This window comes from Barbus barbus (assembly GCF_936440315.1).
Source record: "Barbus barbus genome assembly, chromosome: 7".
NCBI lineage: Eukaryota > Metazoa > Chordata > Actinopteri > Cypriniformes > Cyprinidae > Barbus > Barbus barbus.
Genome location: NC_136735.1, coordinates 36,778,610 through 36,803,321, shown reverse-complemented (window position 1 = coordinate 36,803,321; position 24,712 = coordinate 36,778,610). Strand labels below are relative to the sequence as shown.

The following is a 24,712-nucleotide window of genomic DNA, read 5'->3' as shown; positions in this document are numbered from 1 at the left end:
TATCTATCTATCTATCTGTCTATCTGCCTGTCTATCTATCTATCTATCTATCTATCTATCTATCTATCTATCTATCTATCTATCTATCTATCTATCTATCTATCTATCTGTCTGTCTGTCTGTCTGTCTGTCTGTCTGTCTGTCTGTCTGTCTGTCTATCTATCTATCTATCTATCTATCTATCTATCTATCTATCTATCTATCTGTCTATCTGCCTGTCTATCTATCTATCTATCTATCTATCTATCTATCTATCTATCTCTATATCTCTATATCTATCTATCTATCTATCTGTCTGTCTGTCTGTCTATCTATCTATCTATCTATCTATCTGTCTGTCTGTCTGTCTGTCTGTCTGTCTGTCTGTCTGTCTGTCTGTCTGTCTGTCTGTCTATCTATCTATCTATCTATCTATCTATCTATCTGTCTGTCTGTCTGTCTGTCTGTCTGTCTATCTATCTTTCTATCTATCTATCTATCTGCCTGTCTGTCTGTCTATCTATCTATCTATCTATCTATCTATCTATCTATCTATCTATCTATCTATCTATCTATCTGTCTGTCTGTCTGTCTGTCTGTCTGTCTGTCTGTCTGTCTGTCTGTCTGTCTGTCTGTCTGTCTATCTATCTATCTATCTATCTATCTATCTATCTGTCTGTCTGTCTGTCTGTCTATCTATCTTTCTATCTATCTATCTATCTATCTATCTATCTATCTGTCTATCTGCCTGTCTATCTATCTGTCTGTCTATCTATCTATCTATCTATCTATCTATCTATCTATCTATCTATCTATCTCTATATCTCTATATCTCTATATCTATCTGTCTGTCTGTCTGTCTATCTATCTGTCTGTCTGTCTGTCTGTCTGTCTGTCTGTCTATCTATCTGTCTGTCTGTCTGTCTGTCTGTCTGTCTGTCTGTCTATCTATCTATCTATCTATCTATCTGTCTTCTATCTATCTATCTATCTATCTATCTATCTATCTATCTATCTATCTATCTATCTATCTATCTATCTATCTATCTATCTATCTATCTATCTATCTATCTATCTATCTATCTATCTATCTATCTATCTATCCAGTGTGTCTCGCGGGGAATCCCGTGTCTCTTCCGTCATTCTGTAGTCAAACCTCCACGAGAGTGAATCAGTCACGGGCGCGCGCGCGGTGGACGCGTCCGTCACTCATCTCCCGCTCGCGCTCAAACGGAGGCCGTGACGTCATCGCAGCGAGGATCTCTCCGGTTCTCAGGTGTATCCCGGACCCGTCGGTCTCTCCAGCAGTCAGTCGCTCTTCGGCTCGTGTCGGGAATATAAGGCGGCGGGACCAGCGACATGGGAAAGACTCGAGCGCTGCTCCTGCTGTGCGCCGCTGTCGGTGAGTTTCCTGCGGGAACAACTCAACTACAAATGAGCAAAGAAATGACAAACCCTCCGCGTACGGCGCGCGTCTGTTGCATTGACAAGTAACAGCGTTCCTGTCGAGGCAAAGAGTCACAAACATGCGTTTTGCCAGGTGACCGAAAATGTGTTTCACGTGCTGACATCTGAAGTAGCTGCTTTTCTTTCTGTCGAAATCTGATTTAATATGAACCTGACTGCATGCGATTATAGTGATTGCTCTGTTTACAGCGTTAACCATTGCTGCTTTGCACACTTAATGAGATCTTAATAACCTCCCGATCATTATAGGATTTTTCTGTGTAATTTCATTTTATTATTATTAGATTTGCATGGTAAAAATTTCCAATAAATATACCTCAAAGAAACAAAGTGTATGCATATGAAGTGTAGTTTAGATTTGCGTATTAAATTAACTCTAACTATAACCATTATAGAATTACTGACTATTTTTAAATTTGCATTGTCGAAATTTACAGTAAATACCTCAAAAGGCATGAAATGAGATTTATCTATACCATTATATAATTTGTCTGCCTTAATTTCTTACTATTGTCAGATTTGCATGGCCAAAATTTACTGTAAATACCTATACATATATACACTTCGTTTTAGGTATTTATATATGGTATATATATGTATATGTGTGTGTGTGTGGTTTAGATTTTGCATATGAATTGAAATCTATCTACAGCTGTAGAATAGAATTGTTCTGCCTTGATTCTCTTATTTTTCTTGAATGTTTATATTTGTGCGCTAAAGTTTATAGCTTACATTTTCATATAAAATGTGATCTAACTAAACTTATTACTGTATTATGAAAATGATGTTGATTTATTATATTTTAGCATAGTCAAAAATGTATTGTAGTCTACTGAAATTGAAGACTTGCATATTATTAAATAATTGATATTGATAAATGACAAGAATATCAAGTTGGACATGCTATTTTAGAATCATTATTATTATAGTTTTTTATTGAATTTGTTTTAATTTTTATATTTTTCCTTTTAAATTTTGTTTTTGTAATTTTGTTGTGTAATTTTTGTAACTAGTTCTTATTTTTATAGTTCTTTTTCATTTTTTATTTTAATGTTTTATATTTTTTATTTTAATTTTAGTTTTGAAAATAAAATGAGAACTGATTGCTTGGCAACTATAATGGAAATAAAACTCTTTTTTTTTTTAGATTTTCATATATTATTTATATATTTCAGTTAAAGTAACAGAAATGTTTTTTTTTATGCTTTTAGTTTTAATTTTAGTTTTAGTCAATTATAGTAACCCTACACTATGACATGAATGACATGTAAACTTATACTCTTCAAAATAATTGCTGTAATTTGAATCAAAAAGGGTTTCACAGTTTTTGTAAGTTCCTCAAATAACATTTTATTCACTAGTTCTGTAGAAAGCCTTCAGTGTACTGGTGCCAGAAACCAAAACACTGATCTGAAGAACCTGTAAAGAAATACCAAGAACTTTTAATCTTTAAAGAGCCATATAGTTGGATTTGATAACATTTTTTTGATCCTAAAATACTGCGGCAATTATTTTTACACAAACATGGCATAAAGTATCTGCTCTGCATATTACATGAAACCTAAATAAACCTCTACATTATTATAGAAATGTTCTGGCTTGATTAAAAGTTTCAGATTTATATGGTCAAAATCGTTGATACGGTAGCATTTTCAATTCATCATTTCGTACAGTGTGAGATGCTGACATGTTTGGGTTTTATGCATGCATGTATTTGCATATGCATAGTCTCATGTGCACCTGTGCACATAAACAATCTTCAAACCAGACCAGAATATATCATCTCTCCTCCCTTTTCTTGCTATTCTGTATTCATTTATCACAGAGCATTCTGTTAAACACTCCTGTATCGACTTCAAAGCTAAGAATTAAAATTAAGAATTTGTGATTTTCCAATGCTGAGAAGATTCCCAATGGACTTGATTTACTTAAAATCTAGTGCAAAAGAGAATAAATGAGTATATGGTGAAAATAACAATGCTTTAAAGCACACATTTCTCCTGTGTCTTCCCCAGTTTTGAAGTTGCTCAGTAGGCGCCTACAGCCGAAAGCGTGTCAGTCTGTGTTACAGGAGCTTTCCCGTAAGAAAGGAATATTTTAGGATAGTCTTTTTTCGTTTAGTGTCATTTGCAAGTCTAGCGAGGTGAGAGTTATCATTAGCATGGCTTGATTTGCATTTGTGGTCTTTTTTTTATGAAGGTGCTGCATGCTTTGAAGATAATCCTCATAATCCCATTGTAAAGTACCATATGCCAAACTATAGTCAGCACCTGTGTGCTTATGACTTCAGGAACCAGGTGAAATATTCAGATGTTGTGGTAAAGTTATGACACATCATATGTCACATAATTAGTGATGCTTCCTCACTTTTCACCTGTTAATTTCAGATGCATTGATAACATGTGAATCAGAGATGCCCAAACCTCGACTTTTAGTTTATATTATATATATTTTTTTTATAGTATATTGTAATTTATGTAATTTTATTGTATATAATTTTAAATTTTGTTTTAACTTTTTTAGTTTTATTTTTGCATTGAAATCTTCAAAACACTGTAAGTGAATCTACAATAAAAAATAATTAAATAGTTTATTTAATATATGCATACACAATTTATTTATTTTACATATATATAATTAATGTATTTTGTTTTATTTTATTGTTTTAATAATTTTATGTTTCCATTTTAACACTTTTATTTCAGAAACAATACAAGTGGATTTGATTATTAATAAATTTATTTTAATTATTTTAATTTATTTAGTTGTTTTAAAATTGTATATGTTTAGTACATTAATTTAATAATAATTTAAATTAATGTAAATTAAGTTAATTTAACTTTAAATTAATGTTAAATTAATATTAATTAATTAAATATATTAATTTAAAATGTACATTTGGCCCACCACAGGCTTCAATTAAGTCTTTTTTTTTTTTTTACCTTTTTGTTAAAAAGTTTGGGCACCTCTAAATTAACTGGTTTAATTCATGTCACGATTATTATTGAATATAGCTAAATCACCTAAATACATCAGTTTACACCAAAAAAAGTGTTTATGTGTTAAATCAGGTAAAAATAGCTTTTCAAGGTAACAATTGCAGGTTACCACTTTTTATTGTGTGTATAAAATCATAATTAAATCAAAATATAAAAGTTAATTGTTCTGTTTCATATGGAAATCCAGACATTAAATGGCATGCCTTTGAAGGTAACTACAAAATAAAGAGCCATCAATAAAGCAGTGTTGTGTGTGTTTCACAGCTCTATGCCACTGCAGGTCGGTGACAGTGTCCAGGGGCCCCCTGCTCCGGGTCGAGGGCCAGCCGCTGGCCATTCGCTGCGATGTATCGGAGTACGAGGGCCCGAGGGAGCAGGACTTTGAATGGACAGTAACACGAGGAACAGAAACCATCAACGTGATCTCGACGTTTGATGATCGTTTCACAGAGCGCTCTCTTCAGGACCGCATACGGAGCGGCGACATCAGTCTGTCACGACTAGAGGATAACGCCGTTGAGCTGAGAATCCAGGAGGCTCGAGTTAGTGACAGCGCCACCTACCGCTGCAGTACTCCGAGCACAGACTCGGTCATCAGTGGAAACTATAAGTCAGACGTCCAGCTGCAAGGTCAGTATGTGCTGTTTTACATGGTAGAAAGTCACCTGGCATGAAACATTGCAATACATATGCATAATGAATGTGCATAAAATGAGGTTTAATATGAGATATTGCAGTATTGTTTCCCAAGTTACTGAATCCACATTTGAGCCAGAAAGTCTAGACGATCAGTGTATATTTCAGGGTATTTTTCAAGTCAAAAATGATAACTTTTTATTTGCTTCGGCTGTTCATTTACATGACTTGTTTTTGGGGAAAAGTCATCCAAATTAAATGAGCTGATTTATAAAACAAGTAAAAAATGTAAAAATGTCAGTGGGCAAGAAAAACTTAATTAAAGGGAAAACCAGATTATCTTTCTAAACGCTCTGGCAGATACTTTTTTTTGTTCTAAGCATAAACTCACTTTTTCAGTAAACAAGCTGTAAGTTGTAAACAAGAAAATGTATCCTGAGCTAAAAATCTTTAGATATTTGTACTGGAAAACAAGACAAAAAATAAGTTAAGTTAAAAAATAAAAAACTCTGCGGTGTAAAAACAACCTTCAAACAAAGAAACTCAGGAAAAGTGTGTTAAAAACAAACTCACATTTTAAAAAACATTATTAGTAAGAGTTGGGCATGCAGTGCAATGCATTAATTACAGCTTAAAAACACGAAACTCTTCTTATGAGCACTGACTGAACATGCTGAAAATTAGAGTAATCGCTGCAGATTTGTGTAAGAACCCACAGGACATGTAAAACATCTCAATTGTTTCTCCTGACAGCAATAAGATTAAATGCAAATGGAGATTGCTGCTACTTTTCAGATGTTTCTTGTAAATAAGACCCGAGTAGAAAGAAGACTTTTCTGCTAATCAAGCTGCATTTATTTGATAAAAAATAAATTATGAAATATTATTACAATTACAAAATCTCATGTGTCGACAAAATCTTTTTCCGTTTAACTTTAGCACATGAATTCCTTATCGATACTTAAAATGTCGCAAAAATTGGTTTGGAAACCGTTTCCCTGTACTTCAAAAGCACATTAAATCATATTCATATTATTCAGTTGCATCTAAAATTATTTTATACATGGTAAGAAATAGACAAGTAGGCTAACATCTGCGTTCTACGTTCTTTCTGCCGTTAAATTCAAAGGATTTGTTGTGGAGTAAGGAGAAGTAAAATATTTTTTTCATGTTTCATCAATATTTTTGGCAGACTGTATTTTATTATGACAATGAACAGGCTGCGTTGTCGAGTCAGTAGGCTATGCTTAACTGCGTGCGTGAAGCGCCGGCACGATCGCTTGTTTTTTTGTTTTCCCTTATAAAATTGGAAACAACTTACACTAGCCAACTCCTTCATTTGTGGTTATATACGAGTAAGACATTATTCAAAACTATTCAAAATATTTATTTTATTTGTGTACATTCACAATCAAAAAACAAAACGTAGCCTACTTTTGTGAAATAAAGGAAAGAAACATGCCGCTTTCTCAAGAGGCTGTTTTGTTTCAAGTGGATGAAGAACGGACTCCTAGTCTATAATTTACGCAATAGGAGAAATTATGTATGGAAACAGCTCAAGGGCAATTTTTTTTGCGACACACCAAAACTTATGCGACAATTCATTTTTTTAGGGATGACGTCATCACGTACACCATTTTATCGGTAAAAGGCCAGTTGGATTTTTTAACGCATATTCTCTTTGTCGATAACAAAACAGCGCAAAATCTGGATGGAAACTTGATTACTGACAGCAGAAACTGCCCCAACCGTTCATCCACCCATCCATCCATCCATCCATCTATCTGTTCATCCATCATCCATCCATCCATCTATCTGTTCGTCCATCTATCTGTTCATCCATCAATCCATCTATCCATCTATCTGTTCGTCCATCCATCCATCCTTCCTCTATCAATCTATCTTCTAATTGCCTATCAAACCGTCCATCCATCCATCCATCCATCCATCCGTCCATATATCTGTTTGTCCATCCATCCAGCTATCCATCTATCTGTTCATCCATCCGTCCGTCCGTCCGTCCATTGAATCTGAATCCGTCCATCCATCCATCCATCCGTCTGTCTGTCCATCCATTGAATCTGAATCCATCCATCCATCCGTCCGTCTGTCCATCCATTGAATCTGAATCCATCCATCCATCCGTCTGTCCATCCATCCATCCGTCCGTCTGTCCATCCATCCATCCATCCATCATCCATCCATCCGTCCGTCTGTCCATCCATTGAATCTGAATCCATCCATCCATCCGTCTGTCCATCCATCCATCCGTCCGTCTGTCCATCCATCCATCCATCCATCCGTCCGTCTGTCCATCCATTGAATCTGAATCCATCCGTCCGTCCGTCTGTCCATCCATCCATCCATCTGTCCGTCTGTCTGTCTGTCCGTCAGTCCGTCCATTAACAGCGGAAGATGATGTAACGAGAAAAAAACACACTGTTTTGAAAGTCTTGCCTCGAGACTTTAAATGTGTTAACAGTAGACTAGTGAGTTTAGTCCATTTACTAAACAAGTAAAATAGATATATACAGTTAAAATGATAGATTACACTGTGTTTTTGTGCTGATAATTTTGCACGTCTGTCTTTTCTTTGGGCCGGTGGTTCATAGTTGATTGTGACAGAGCAAGTAAAGACGTTTGAATGCATTTAGAGAGTTTACTACTTTCCACATGAGTTCACCTCTGATGATCAAACTGGTCTATCTGGTTCTTTCACTGGTGTATGACGTTCACGATTAGACCTGGCAGACACAAAGTCTGCTTTTATTGTGTCAGACTAACACTGATTCTTTTCAGTAATGCTCTGTGTTTTGTTTCACTTTTATGTGTGTCTATATATAATCTAAGTTCACTGGCTGGATGACGAAGTACATTGACATTTCCTGCCATATTATTACTGTAATTCATTGACCGTAAGGTGTGCTAAAGCAAACATAAGCTATTTTCTTTTAATTCTTCATGTCTGTGTCATTCAGTAATAATTATTGGTTGCATTTGAATTAGAATTTAACTGCATTTTTTTGCATGTAAAACTTTACCAGCTTTTTTAAACTTATTTAAAATTAAGGAAAGGGAAGTAATAAAGTAAAGTGCAGTAGTAAAATAAAGCGCAATATCTAATCCTCTCTTAAATATACAAGAGACAAACTTGTGGACTGAAAATCCAAATGTCGTGCTCAGTAGACTTTTCCTAATTTTTAAAGCTAAAGAAACAAAAATTATTAATTTGCTTCTTTGAAATATTAATGTAGTGATCTAATTTAAAGTGGAATTTCATTGTCTGATACTGATAGAGCAGACTGACTAATAATACTTAAAATAAATAATACTTTTATTCATCAATGATGCAGTAAATTGATTAAAATTGACAGTAACAATGTGTAACAAAAATGTTACAAAAGATATCTATTTGAAATAAATGCTGTTCTTTTTTAACTGTCTATACAAAAGAATGCTGAAAAATAAAATGCATCACAGTTTCCACAAAAATATTGGGCAGCACAACTGTTTTAAACAATAATAATAATCAGAAATGTTTGTTGAGCAGTAAATCAGCATATTAGAATGATTTCTGAAGATCATGTGACACTGAAGACGGGAGTAATGATGCTGAAAATTCAGCTTTGATCACATAAATTATATAAATATATATAATATTCAGTATTCACATAGAAAACAGCTTTTTTTTTGTATTTTTCTGTACTTGGTGAGCAGAAGAGACTTCTTTCAAAAATATTTAAAAAATTTACTGACCCCAAACTTTTAAACGGTAGTGTACACATTTTAAAAAATGACATGTTTACTATTTCAGTATTTTCAGATTGTGCAAAAAAATTGAAAATGCTTAGTAAACTAAAAATAATTTCAATTTTCACTCTGAAATTTTGAAGTAGAAAAAGTGAAATAGTATTTTATTGTAAAACATACTGCAATAAAGAAATTACAATTTATTTATTGGCTTTTGGCAGGTTTTGGATGCTACACAAATGTCCAGTCAACAGATAAATCAGCCTGGCCGATATATCGGTTTATCGGTGTGCTTGTGCTTGTACCTCTTCTCTAAAACTCTTCTTTTCTCTTCTATTTCAGTTGTTCCCAACAGTCTGATTGTGGCTCCCGATGCCCCAAACCCTGTGGTTCGTGAGGGTGGATCCATCAGACTCCTGTGCAACGTGTCCCGCAACTTCATGGAGGGAATTTACCTGTCTCTTACCTGGTCAGTCAAGAAGGGCTCATCTCTGTTAGAGGACCTGCTGACCTTTGGTCCAGATTTGGGTGTGACGGTTGGCGACGATTACATGCTGCGCTACACAGATGGCGGGATGCGGCTAGAGATGGGAAACGGCGTCTCGCACAGTCTCGTGCTCTCCGGAGCGATGCCGGCTGATCAGGGCATGTACGTCTGCACGGCCAGATTGTGGACGAGAGAGCAGGGAGCCTGGAACCGCATTCAGGAGAAGACCATAGAGATGGGAGAAGTGACTGTCACCCCGACAGGTTAGTAACTCTCTAGAACAACACGATAAAAATATCCCATAGCACAACAGAATAAAGCCGCAATACAGTGGGATTAATACAATTAAAATGTATTAGTAGAAATTATGTAAGGTTCACTTATTCACTTATATTTTAAGACATTTTTAGGAGAATTTGAGAGAAACTGTAACGTTTTTAGTATTATTGTTATACTATTTATAGTATTCAGATTTTGAATTGGCTACTACTTTTTTATGTTTTCTGTTTTCACCTTAGTTTGTTCTTTTGTCATTTTGTTAGTTTTTAATTATGTAAATTTAATTATGCATTTAATTACATTTATAAATGAAAATGTTTGTATATTATGCAAATTAAATGATAAATAATAAATTATTTGTTTTTTAATTGTACATGCAATAACATGAAATTATGAATTATACTAGTTTTTGCTTTTAAATTGTGTAAATTAAATAAGGCATTCATTGAAATTAAATAATTAACTTTGTTAGTTTTTCTTTTAAATAATGCATTCAATCAAATTAAATTATACATTTTGTTAGTTTTCATGTATAATTTAAGTTACGCATTATATTGTTTTTTAAATTGTGTGCATTATGCATTTGGTGAAATTAAATGATGAATTATAAATTATATTAGTTTTTTTTATTTTTATAAATAATATAAATTAAAATATCCATTCAATGAATATAAATGACAAATTGTATTGTATTTTTTTATGTAAATTAAATTATAAATTATATATTTTTTATTTTGCATTAAATGAAATTAAATTATATATATTTTAATTATGCATTCAGTGAAATTAAATTATGTATTTTATTGTTATGTAAATAAAATTATGCATTAAATGTAATTTAAAGTATGTAAAAAAAAGTATGCATTTTATACATTAAGTTTCTTGAAAAGCAATTATCAATTAAAAGGAAAAGTGAGTCTATTGAAAATTCTGACATTCACATTTTTGAGTGAGCTATTCCTTTAATTCTCTTCCATTATGGCTTTATGCTGTTTTGTATTTACGTAATATTGTCAATTTGATCAGTTTAGTTGTGTTGTGCCCTCCTGGGAAACTGTCATGATCATGATGCCATAAAATAATCCAATTTGATTGGATAAAAGTACTTACGATGAATCATTATTATGCAATTCGCTCAGATCATCTTTTAACAGCAATTGCGATCAAAGGAATAAATAAGTTGCATTTGGAGGGAAAAGAGAATGAAAGAGATTTGATTATGGTTGTTGAAGTCATGCAGCGCCTCCCTCGAGAAGAGTAGATATGCTCTTTTGACTGTTTTTTATCTTGTTTAAAGTCTTCAGACCTTTCTCACAAACCAAACTGTTTGAATTCTCGTTGCCAGTGAAATTCCTGCCTGGTTACCATATATACTGTCAATGTTACTGCAGAGTTTTAATTAAAATTGGGAAGACTACGGGTGTCTGGAGAACCTTCCAGCAGACATTACACAAACTCTCAGTCTTTGTGTTATTTGAGATTGTAACTAGAAGATGTTAAGAGAATATAAAGCACACAAGCAGTGTGTCGTCTAAACGTGATGTGCTGAATATCACCGATCCCCAGGAGAAACGAATGAGAGTTTGCTTTGAGAAATTAAAGGAATAGTTCAACCATAAATGACAATTCAGGCATCATTTGCTTATGTTATGGCAAACCCGGATAAGTAGTTTTTATTTTTTTTCCTGTGGAAAACAAGGAGAAATTCAGCAGAAATTCAGAAGAGCATGCTGCTCTTTTCCATATAATAAAAGTATATTTTATTATTTTATTTATAATCTTATGTATTTATCTTTATAATTTTATGTGCTTTTACTATTTTTATATTTTTATCATAGTAATTACAAATATTTAAATGAGCTTTTATTTTTATACTTTGCATTTTAATTCTAGTTTACGTTTTAGTAATTTTATTATGTGCTTTTATTTTTCATGTACTATTATAGTATTTATTCATATTTTAAATTAGCTTTTTTTTCTCTTCAGTTTCCATTTCAATTTTAGTTTAAGTTTTAGTAATTTTATGTTCTTATGTAATTTTTATTATTTTTTAGCTTATTTTTTATTTCAGTTTTAGTTTTAGTAATTTTAGTAATATCTTATTTCAATAAGTTGCCAAGGCTCAAGACTAAATCTGAGCTGTTTTATCTAAAAGAAACTTGCTCTGACTGATCTTAAAATATATCAGTGCCTTTATTTTGTCTGAAAACGCACACCAGTAATGCATTTTCTAAGGCAGATTTATAAAAATTACTTAAATGTCCTAATTGAACTATGGCCTAATCCTGGCTTAATCTAAGCCCTGTCTGTGAAACCAGGCCTATTTGTATTATATATGATTTAAGGTTTAATTAAATTAAATTAATGAAATAATGTTTAGTGGTTTGAAACAACATGAGGTTGCAAATGCATCACTGTTGCTCTTACTGTATGTGTTTATTTAGTTTGCATCATTAAGATCTGACTTATTTCAGTTCCATTTCTAATACCTGCATATTTTCTGTTTCTCTTTCTCTTGCAATCATCAGCAAGCTCCCTCAGTGTCCAGGTTCAGGACGACAGCACATTGTCCACCGGAGAGACGCTGCTCCTCACCTGCTCGGTCTCTGCCGAAGCCTCGGTGGATCTGGAGGTGGCGTGGCTGATGAACGGCACACGTGTTCTGGCCCGTCTGAGTCGTGACGGCGTGCTGACCAACACAACCGATGCGGTGGATGTGCGGCGGCTGGGAAAGTGGGATTTCCAGCTCAAGGTTCACGGCGTGGAGCTGTCTGACGCAGGACTCTATGCGTGTAAAGCGAGTGCGTGGGTTCAGCGTGACGGTGGACGATGGTACCGGGCCTCGGAGAAGATTTCGGACCCCGTACGAGTTCACGTTATTAAACAAAGTACGTTGCTTAATTTTCCTTTGAGTTTCTGAAGTATCATTCATAATATCATGACTCTTAACATAAACACCCCGCAGCGTCTCACGTTTTGTGGCAAAGTGTGACATTTTGAGAAAATGCCATCTGAAGCTCTTTACAGCTGTATATAAATGCGTTCTGCTTCCCTCATCCATAAAATATTAATTTGATGTTGATTATTTGGTATTTAAATGACATTAAAAGCATGATATGCCATTTATATTAGTGCACTGGAAAATATCTTTCAAGCCATGGTCTTGGGTTTTCTATTAGAAGATGATTCACAGATCACGTTTTATCAGACTAATGTGGATGAGGCATCTTTTAGTTTTAGTTAAGGCTGGATAATATAGCTAAAATAATCATTCAGCAAAATATCTGTGACTATTCAAAATATCGTTCAGTCCTTATAAGCGTAAGTGTAAAACCACAGATAAAATCAAACATGCATGCCAGACTAAGCATGTTATTTTACCGTCACTACCAGACTGGTTAGTTCTTAACCCATCCATCAAAGTCAGTTGTCTAGAAGTGAAAGTAGAAAGGTTGCATTCATCAGATTTGCGGTCTGTTTGAAATAGTTTAGCTCTGTCGTGTTAATAAGCAAGCTTCAGGCATGAGATGCATGTGTTCGCGTCGTGTTTCTGAAGATCCGCTCTAATGCATGAAGGCTGTGGGTGGTCTTCCTGATGGAGGACTGCTGTCTAGATTTACAGGCTAAAAGCCCCTTGCTCATGTTAGAAGTCAGCGTTAGTGGTTTGGGATCTCGTCGTCAGCGTGATTCACAGGGAAGAGCTTCAACCTGTTTATTCTGTGATGAACTACAGAGAAAGAGAAGGCGTCGCTCACCTTAAAAGGCAAACTCTGGTGTTGTTTACTCATTTCAATGAGTCTGAAATGCGTAGGATTTTGTTTCAGCTCCAAAAATACAGAAAACAACATAAAACTGGCTCATACGACTGGTTCAGTGACATCAAACTTACCGTGTTTGATTGTGCACATGGTTTGAGGACTAGACAGAAAATTAAGTTCCCTCTAACAGCTCTTAAATAGAAAGATTTGCAGTGCCAGGTTTGAGATTAATAGGTTTCTATGTTTTGGATGCTTGTTTGTAAAACAGATAGTTTTATGTTAACTAAAGATAAAATTATTAACATGAAATAAAGCTATAAAGGAAAAACTTAAACTAAATGAAAATTTGAAATAATGCCTTGAAACTAAGTGAAATAAGTTTACATTGAAGCATTACAATGACTAATTGGAAATAAATAAAAATTAACTATAATATAAAAATAATGAAACTAAATAGAAATAAAGCTAAAACAGAAATAAAAGAATGAAAACTATAATAATATAATATAATATTTAAAGGAAACTGGATAAATATTGCCTTTGCACTAACTGAAATAAGTTTAATATAAAGTAAAATAATTACTAAAACTGAAATTAAAATTAAGATAAATAAAAACTGTAAAAAATACTAGTAAAAATGGTGAAAGCATGTAACAAAATGACTAACATTTAAAAAACAAATGAAAATTTGAAATTTAGCAAATAATTGAAAATTTTTAAAAAATTAATCAAGTCTATAAAGAAATATATAAAAATAAATACACAGCAAAATTAACGAAAAATTAAATGAAAACTGAAAAAAATTAAATAAAAATAAAAGCTAATTCAAAATAATAATACACTAATTTAAAAATATAAAAATAATTAATGAATTTAAATCAAATTAAATTTAAAATAACACTGCTTGATGTCAGATTTCCTATGTAATCTAGTGACACCCTGTTTTCTGACAAACTATTTTCTAATGTCCTCATTTGTAATTCCCTTTGGATAAAAGCGCCTGCTAAATGATTAAATCTAAATGTAACAGGATGAAGATGTGCACAGATTAAATGCTGTTTATTTCCTTACTGTCCAAGCATTTCCTTTAGTGCAAGGAAAGAGTCAAGCTTCCTTTAATAGATTTCCTACAGAAAAAGCAACGTTTGGGATGGCATACAGGGTTTCAATATTTAATGCAGGAAATTCCCACCAGCACTGTGGACCAACAACTTTCTGAACCATAAAAAAAGATTCAGAAAACATCATGTATTGTCTGTGACTTCCTGAAGTGGCCTGGGTCGTGTTGCCGTGGCCAGATGTGACGATAAATGTCTTTTTTAATATAGATCTGGAAATTAAAAGGTCTTTAGACTCTCTAGAGAACAACAGCAGGTTTAAAATCAAGTTAAAATCTATAAAGAAGCTTTGCAGGACTAGTATTGTTACGCCGAAAAGTATTGTTTTTCCCTCCCTTGTTTTCTCGCTTCCTTTGCTTTGGATGCTTTGAGACGCTCCTGATCCAAATCTGTTCAAAAAGTAGGCAGTATCATTATGCTGCTGGATCTTTTCCCTCAAACTGGGAGCATCAAATATACACTACTGTTCAAAAGTTATTTAATGTTTTTAATACTCACCACATGCTTATTTTAACTAATTGGCTGCATAAGATCCCTGAAGTTGCAAAGACTAAAGTCTCAAAACCAAAGAGAGATCCTTTATAAAAGTTAAGACTCAACCAATGCTTTTCAGAAAGGCAGAGCATAGAGGAGCAACAATAATGTACAGTATGTGGAAAACAATGTGTTTTTTGAACCTTAAACCGCATAAACACATTGCATTACACGCCATTGCATTAGCAACGTCATATGACCCCTTTAACTTCAAGTGCTTAATTAATACAAATTCATAAAAAACAATGACAAACAAAATAAAATTAAACAGAAAATATAAAAAATAAAATATAATTCAAAATTAATGTGACATCAGTGATACTAACATAACACTTTCACATCATTTATTTGATTCAAAATGCAGTAATATCAGTAGAATTGTGAGATATTATTACAATGTACAATAACTTTTTCTATGCAAGTATCTGTTCAAATGTGATTTATTGCTGTGATCAAGTCTTCAGTGTCACACGATCCTTCAGAAATATGCTGATTTGCTGCTTGAGAAACATTTCTGATTATTATCAATGCTGAAAACAGTCGTGCTGCACAATATTTTTGTGGAAACCGTGCAAACCTTTGATGAATAAAAAGTTCAAAAGAACAGCATTTATTTGAAATAGAAATCTTTTGTGACATTATAAATATCTTTACTTTCCCGTTTGATCAACTGAACGCATCCTTGATGAATAAAAATATGAAATTCTTTATAAATGGCAAAACTAATTGAGGCCATTTACACCTCGGCAGAAAACACAATGAATGCATTTCCTAGTATGAAATATCTGTTCCTCAGCTCTTCATATTTGTATAAACAAACTCCTGCCAACATTCTCCCAATGACTCAGTTGTCGCTCGTGTTTATTTGTCTTGCTGTGATTACTTTTATAATTCAATCTCATCATTGAGCTCTTTAATACACGGTGATCCAGATGACTTTAGTTCTGCTCTGTGTGTGTGTGGCTTGTTTTTGTGCTGTAAGATCAAAGTCTGCGCCTGCGGTGTCCATGAAGTCGTGTTGGAGGCGGTGGTTTTCTGATAAGCGCTGTAAGTAGTCTTGCACACTTTGCATGGTGTAGTTTGCTCCGTTATCAGCCGGTTTTGAAGAACGGCATGTTTGCTGTCGTCTGCGCAGCGCTCAATCAAAGCAGTGAAGTGCACTAACAGCACGCTGACATACTGTAGTGCCTGAACCCATGCCATATGCTCCGAGATCGTATGAAGCAACGCCGGCTCAATTGTTGGGGAAACAGCTGAAGATTTCAGTAGCTGTTTTTCATCTTGTCATGCACTGATGGATGATTTGTGCTGCTCAAACTCATTAGCGTTAATGATTTTGAGACCCGGTGAGCCCGGCAACCAAAACCCATGTTAATTCTGTATAGTGTCATGTTTGGCCTGTTTGTTTTATCGTTGTGTATATAGCATATCATAAGTCTCTTGCATTACATTTTTAATTTTTTTTCCTAGTTTTATTTAGGTTTTCCTTTTATTTTATAATATTTGTTTAATTTTTATTTATTTAATTAATCTTGATGATTTTTGTTTATATTTTAAAAATATTTTATCTCCTTGAAGAGTTTGTCTATTCTGTTATAATTTCTAAAGAAGAAATTTCTTTAGTCAGTTCTGCTCTACTCTGATTAATAAAATTATAATCATTAGTGAATCTTTTGCTTTATTAAATGATTGTCCATTATCTATTTTATTCAGATTTTTAAATATAATTTGAATAATTATTATATTTATTTTTTTCCGTTTAAAATTATTATCCTATTGGTAGTGTTTTCTTTAGTTATATTTTTATTCTTATTCATAAAATATTTATTTTTTTATTTGATATTTTTGATTTAGTCTTAATTCTAAATTATTTAATTTCATATTCTTATTTCTAAATTTATATTTATTATATTTTGTTTAAAATTATTATTTTAATTTTAGTATTTTCTTTAGTTAAATGTTATTCTGATTCATAAGATTAATTACTAATCTTAATTAATAAAAGTAATTATTTTTATTGGACATTTTTAGTTTATTAAATGATTTCCTATTTTATTCTAATTTCTAATGTATTTTATGGTTAATTGTTGTTTTGTATTTTATAAAATTATTATTATATTTTAAGTGTTTATATTGCCAGTTTATACTATTCTGATGATAATCATAATAACAACATTGTTTTTATTATTGAATCTTTTAATTTATTAAATTATATCCATTTTATTCTGATTTGTAAATTTGATGAATTTTTATTTTCTCTTTTAATAATTATTATAATATAATTAAAATATTAATATTGTTATAACTGTTTTTATCAAATTGAATTGAATATTTTTTATTACATTTTGTATTTAATTCTGATTTCTAAACTCTTCTTGATTATTCATTCTTATTCTGATTTTTATAAAATTATTTTAAATTATTAATTTAAATTATTTTTATTATTTTAAATTTAATTATTTTTGTTTGTTATTTTAGTCAGTTCTATTTAATTCTGATTATTCTAACATTTTCAGATTTATAGTTATATTCTCATTTACTGTATTAAGTAATATTCTATTCTATTCTATTCTCAGTATATGTGAGATTATCTGGTGTCATTCAGCATCTCAGTGTTGATTTCCATTGTGTAGTGCTGATGTAAAAAGAGTGGTATCAGGTGACCTGTAACCTAAACTCACCTTTCACTGCATCAGCCTCTCTGTATTTAATTAACAAATAAACCAAACAGACGAGGACCGATCTGCTGCTCCAGCCTGATAACATACCAGCACTGCAGTTCATTCTCTGCACAGCTGTGCAGCAAACTAAAGAAAGCATGAGAGAATGAAACCGAGGGAAGAAGACGGAGCACAAAGAGATAAAGTCTGATCATGTGGAGTGAATGTGTGCAGTGGAGAGGCTCTTGTTTAAGCTGATTGACAGTCACTCTCTCGGCCCTTATTCCGTTCCCAGGACACTCGGTTCCCGTCCATAGAGACCGGCTTTAGAGCTCCTGTGGGACATTCATCTCATCGGCTCTGTTTGTCCGGGTAAAGAAACTCACTGTCGACCTGCTCTCGTCCTGTCTCTATTTATCTTTCCTTAACTAGAACTCTCTCTGGTTTCTCCTCACTCCATCCCAAAAAGTCACATAACCAAACTGTGCTCAGAATAATGAAGGTCTTCTGCAGGAGGAACAAACTAAGTAACTAACTTTTAAAAGTAAATAGCTAACTCTTGGGAAAAAAAAGAAGAAATATTAAGCCAGTTTTAACCAATGTTAGTTTAGTATTATCTATATTCTATACTATAATTATATTATATTATAATTATTTATCGTGCTATTATATAAGTGTTTATTTATATTTTAAAATGGTTTTATTTTTATATTTTCAGTTTTCATTGTAACTTTAATTTTAGTATTTTTTTTCTTTTTTTTTTTTTTTGGTAGGGTTGGATTTTACTATTATTATTATTATTATTATTATGTATATATAGCTTTAAGTAATTATCATTTCTGTTTTATTTTTTATATCAAAATCAAACAACTAGTTGAAATAATAAAAGTGTTTTGTAGTTTACATTATTCCTGTAATTTTTTCTTTTGTATTTTTTCTATTATTTTAACATATTAATTAATTTTATTATTATTATTATTTGTCTAAACAATATTATTTAATGTTTCTATTTAGCTTTTAATTTTTAATTTAGTTATTTTTTTAATTTTCAGAATTTTAGTACTTCAACTTAAAGCTATTTAATTCAGTTAGTTGCCAAAGCAGCTAACCATTCCATCAAAGTCGTGGTGCCCAAAACTTGCCTTACACTGGTAACCAGCACTAAGACGGTTTTAAAAGGTCATTTTTTAGTTTTCAAAGGGTCAAGTTTGATCGCCAACTGAACTTGGTTATCTGCCCTTTTAAAGGCACAGTTCACCCAAAAATGAAAATTGTAATCATTTACTCACCCTCCACTTATTCCTCTGAGTTTCTTTCTTTCTTCTGAACACAGAAAATGATATTCTGGTGAATGTTGGTAACCAAACAGCTGACGGCAGCCATTGACTTCCATTGAATTTTTTTTTTTTTTTTTATTCTATGGAAGTCAATGGCTACCATCAACCACTTACCAACAGTCTCTAGAGCATCTTCTTTTGTGTTCAGCAGAGAAAGAAACTCATACAGGTTTGTAACAACATGAGGGTGACTAAATGTTTTAGGTGAACTATCCCATTGAGCACCTATTTTAGGAACTTTTAGAGTATTTTGTCTCCAAATTTCAACACAAGATAAGTCTTTATCAGAATCAACCAGATGTAAAGTGAATGAACCCTTGATGCATATGAAGAATGTCAGTGTACTATTCCACTGTAAGTGGGAGGAGCTTATCGAACAGGAAGTGATGCGGATGAGAGCCACAAAGCGCAGATGGTCCCAGTGACTCAGTCGGCGTGATGTCCAAAAGCTTAACGCAAAACCCACCACCACCAATGAGGCTCAAGTCAGTTGTGTTTGTGAGTGAGCATCTGGATGCTGTTCATTAGTCCTGCTCCTCTTCCATGTGTTTTTCCGAGCTATTTGCGTTCTGAGAGTATTTGGAGGTTGTATATGTGGGAGAACGGCATTTTCTTTGGCACACTGTAAGTCTTTGTGAGTCTCTAGTACTGCTCACCCATGCATGAAGGTCCCAGCTGTATAGGAAGCGACGCAGGGAGTCGTTCACTGCCCACCGGGCGCGAAGCCCAGAAACACTTGACACTGGTGAGCCGAGAGCCTGGAAACAGGGTCAGCGTGCACCTTTAGTGTGTGTGATTGTGCACGTGAGCCGATGTTTGGAGGACTGGGAGGAACACTTATACTGTCCCACATTTCTAAGACTTTTAAAATGTATTTTTGGTAGCGAAGAATCAGTTGACATCATAGTTAATGAATTATCCAGCTTTCTTTTGTTCAACAAACATGGACTGAGTCACTTTGGCTTCTTTCCACTTTCCTTTTGTTTTGTGTGATTTGATTTGTTTTGGTTATAGTTTTGTTTTGTGTTTTTTGAGGGGTTTTTGTTTGGTGTGATTTTCTAGGGCTTTTCGTTTTCTTTTGTGTGTTTTGATTTGTAGTTTGTGTGGGTGTGTGTGTGTGTGTGTGTGTGTGTGATTTGTTTTAAGGCTTTTAAGTTTAGTTTAGTTTTTTTTTGCCTTTTAGCTATTGTTTGATTAGTTGGTTGAGGGCTCTTAGTTTTGTTTATTGTTTTGCTTTATTTTGTTTTGTGAGATTTATGTTAGGGGTTTTTAGTTTTGTTTTGTGTGTTTTTAAGGCTTTTTTTATTTATTTTGTATGTTTGTTTTTATTTGGTTTGTGTTTTAGTTTGTTAGGGCTTTTTCGTGTTGTTTTGTATTTTTTGTTTGTTTTGCTTTTTAGTTTTTGGCTTTCACTTTTTTTTTTTTGCTTTGTGTGATTTATTAGGGTATAGTTTTATATTCGTGTTTTGCTTTATTTTATTTTTTAGCCTTTTGTGGGATTTTTTTAATTTTTTTTTTGTTTTGTGTAATTTTTAAGCATTATGTTTTTAGTTTGTTTTCCCTTTTAGCTTTTTTGCATGTTTTGCTTTTTAGCGTTTTTGTTTTGTGTGATTGTTTATGGACTTTTTTTTTTTTTTTTTTTTTGCTTTTCATTTTTTTTGTGATATTTTTGTTAAGGCTTTTTGTTTTGTTTGGTGTGTTTTTGTTTGTTTAGCTTTTTTGTTTTTAATTTTTGTCTGGTTGCCCTTGCTTTGCTTTTTGTTTTGTGTGTTTTGATGTTGTTGAAGTTATTTGTTTCTTTGTTTTGCTTAATTTTTTTTAGTCATATTTGTTAATTTGTTAATGTTTTGTTGTGTTTTGTTTTTTATATTGCTTTTTAGATTTTTATGTTTTGTTTTGTGCGCTTTGTTACATCTTTTTAGGTTTGTTTTAATATTGTTTCTTTTATTTTGTTCATAACTTTGCTTAGTTTTTTATTTTGTGAGTTTTGATGTGTGTTTATTTTTTTTCCACAACAAACATGGTTTGAGTTGTTTCGCCAGTCAAAAATGGGCTTGAATGTTGATTTATAATCATGAAAATGACTAAAATAAGAACACAATGTGGACACAAAACTTCAGTTAAATACTCAGAACAATACCCTAAAATGCACAGCATTCCTTAAAAATGCAAAAAAAAAATCTTATTTATTCATTCCTTATTTGTTTTTATTTATCTGAAATTGATGTGCAACACAAAAATGTAGTTTAACTGAGTATTTTTTCTTTCTCTCTCAGATCCAGACTACACTGTTGTTCTGAGTTCATCTGTGAATGCAAAGTTCTCCGGTGACCCGACGGAGCTGGAATGCAAAGTCACAAACGTGTCGAACCTTCGTAGCGGGCGGCTGGGAGTGTCGTGGCTGTACAGAAACGTTCAGCCCGGTGACGTCCCGGTATCCACTCACACTATCGCCTCACTGGATGAGAACGGGAACCTTGTGCCAGGCAAGACATACAAGAGCCGTGTGGAGGCGGGGCTTATTACAGTGACACGAACAGAACCTTCCGTGTTCAAGCTCCGCCTCCTTCGCACGGCGGACACCGACGCCGGGGAATACACATGTGCTGTAACCGCATGGGTACCGTCTCGACATGGGAACTGGAAAAAGGTTGCTGAGCATGTGACCCCAGCGCTGAAAGTCAGCTTTGCTAACAAGCGTAAGTGTGCATGCATTTGGATGGTAATTTTTCACAGTTAGTTTGTTTATTTAACCTTTTTATTTTACTGTGTTTGGTGTATCATTGAATTGCAATATTTAATGTTTATTTTGCTTGTATAAATATTATATTATATTATTGTTATATCAATATAAACTATATTTTATTCCAAAATCCAAAGGACAATAGTGAATCAAATAAGATCATGAGGTATGTATAGTATGCACTTGGAAATATTTTATTTTATTATTATTTTTATTTAACTTTTTTTATTCTAAAGGTATTATTATTGCTGTTGTTGTTAATCAACAACATTAATGATGATGATGATAGTATTAGTAGTAATAATAATAATAATGCTATTATTAATAATAATAATAATGCTATTAATAAAAAAAAAATCTAAATCATAAGGACAAAAGTGAATCAAAATATATTGTGAGGTAGTTAAAGTATTTTGAAGGTTATGTCATTTTATTTAGTTTATTTTTATTTTTTATTATTAATTTTATTTATATTATTAATAAAATTATAAATAATTATTTTATTTATTTTTATTTTATTTTGTTAATATTATATGTATATGTGTGTATGTATATATAATATTGTTTCGTGAAAAATTCTTTTACACACAGATGTATTATTATTAATAATGACAGTATTAATATTACTATAATCAACCATTTTTCCACAATCAAAAGGTCAAAACCGAAACCAGTCGTATTGTGAAGTAGTGTAAGTATGCATTTGGATGACTACGTAATCTTAGAAAGTCTGTTTACCCAAAGAAGAAAATTACAAGACCATGCAACATGTTTCAGTAAGACTAGTAAACTACATTTCCCTGATTAGTTTGCACTGTATGTGAAATATCAAAGGTGTCTAGTGTGTTTCAGACACCTGTGAGTACTGCAGCTCAAATGTTCACGCTTCTATTCTGGTCTGACACATGACATTGATTCCCTGCATCATTTCTATAATTACCTGAAAGGAATAACCATATGCATGGAACATTTGCACCCGTTGACTTTAACCAGCGCCGTCTCTGTAATGGGGAATTCTCCGTTTCATGTACAAATGATGCATTTGTATTATATTCTGATGTGTTTTGTGAGCTGCTGGACTGATGCATTTCTCCACAGGGTGCAGTTTATTCTGACATGCTGAACGCTTGTTCAAAACTGTTGCTGCATCAAGTTACACAGCTGCAATTGCAGCTATAATGACATCTAAAAACATTTGGCATAATTTTGCCATTATCTAACATTGTGGCTCTTATATTGGGACCCGTTTTAATATTCCAAGAGACTTGCCAATCCATTGTCTTATGCAATTCAAGACCAATAACTTTGAGCGAGAAGACATGGCTCTCTGTAGCTGCATAAAAAGTGAATGCAGTGTGTTGCATCATGACTATATTTCTGCATAATATTTGGATGTCGATCATTCAGAGCTCAGAGTTCTCAGCTATGTTTTATTTAAGTTTTAAATTTATCTTAATATTGTAGCTGAAAATTAATTAGGAGAAATCAACACAGAGACAAAGGTCTGGGTAAATGCTTGAAGCGTTTATTATTGTTGTTGTTTTATTTTCTCCAAATCTCCCAATTTTATTCCAAAAAGGAGAAATATTAAGCAAATTGTATCGTAGTGTAATTATGCATTTGGATGGTTAATCTACTCCTCTTCTTCTTTTTTCTTTTACTTTTAATTTTTTTTTACCTTTTTTTTAATATAATAATAATAATCATGTAATCATCATCATCATCACATAATCTTAAATGGTGATTTTTTTTTTTTTTTGTTTGTTTTTGCATTTCTTTTATTTAACCTTTTTATTGTATTGTTTGGTGAATCATTTAATTTGATTTTGTGTTAATATTTAATGTTTATATTGCTTGCAGCAATATAATGAGGATAGCGGCTGAGATCACATTAATATCAGTGTTATTTTAATATTATATAATACTAAATTTTAATTATTATTTTAATCTAACAATTTTTTTATATTTTTATTTATTTAATATTTTTATTTGTATTATTTAATATTTAATATAATATTCATATTAAATATATAAAAATAATAATTTTACTTTATTTATTTATTTATTATTTTGTAATTAAGATATGTGCTTTTAGCATTTTTATTTGTTTTTGTTATTTGTAAATATTACTGCTTGTTTAATTTGATTTGTTTTTATAGTTTTTAGCTAATTTTAGATCTTGAACATATTTAATTTAGGTGCCCTAGGCAACATTTCTAACTAATAATATAATATAATATAAATATATTTTTAGTTTAATTTTATTTTATTTTATTTCAGTCAACAAAATGTTTTTTAATAGTTTCCATTTAAGTTAACAATGATAACCCTGACTGAGGTCTCTAACTTTTAATTGCAGAGCAAATATAAAATAAGCAATATGAGCACAGTTTGAGGAGAGAAACCTCATGTACATTAATTAAAGTCTCCATTTAATCTCACTGCTGTCTTAAAGACACTATTAATAGAGATGTGTTTTGTTCTCCTCATGTGTCTCCCTCAGGTCCTGTTCTCGGTGTCGTGGCCCGGCGTCTCCGTGAAGCTGTGGCTGTCGGCTCCAAGTTTGAGATGAGCTGCCAGGCTCACGTCCAGAACCTCCCGCCGGGAAGCGCCTTCTCCATCCTCGTCTCGACCGAGGAGGCTGTTGGGTCACCCAGCCGCAAACTGGCCTCTCTGGGCCCAGAGATGGTTCTGCAGCTGGAGGAAGACCAGGACCTGATGCTGGTGAAGACCGGGAAGAGGGATTTCCATTTCCGGATCCCGGCAGTGCAGGTGACCGATCGTGGCTTTTACTGGTGTGAGATGAAGGCCTGGACGAAGCTGCCCGGGGAAGACTGGGTTGAGATGGCCAAGGGAGTGTCCAATAAGGTTCAGATCGATTTCATACACAAAGGTACAGAATATAAGATATATTTGGGTGAATCTCACAAAAACATGTCCATTTCTACCATTAAAACTTTATGAA

General features: G+C 32.8%; 1 protein-coding gene across 1 annotated transcript in view; it reads left to right on the top strand.

Annotated features, from left to right (window-relative positions):
• The first annotated feature begins 1,147 nt into the window (after positions 1-1,147).
• LOC306872567 (prostaglandin F2 receptor negative regulator-like) overlaps positions 1,148-24,712 on the top strand; it is a 36,831-nt gene continuing 13,266 nt past the window's right edge. Inside the window, exons 1-6 of the mRNA XM_079421174.1 lie at positions 1,148-1,381; positions 4,710-5,075; positions 9,174-9,581; positions 12,126-12,485; positions 21,281-21,703; positions 24,251-24,640. Coding sequence (XP_079277300.1) covers positions 1,339-1,381; positions 4,710-5,075; positions 9,174-9,581; positions 12,126-12,485; positions 21,281-21,703; positions 24,251-24,640 — 1,990 coding nt within the window. The 5' untranslated portion in view covers positions 1,148-1,338. The remainder of the gene's footprint in view (positions 1,382-4,709; positions 5,076-9,173; positions 9,582-12,125; positions 12,486-21,280; positions 21,704-24,250; positions 24,641-24,712) is intronic.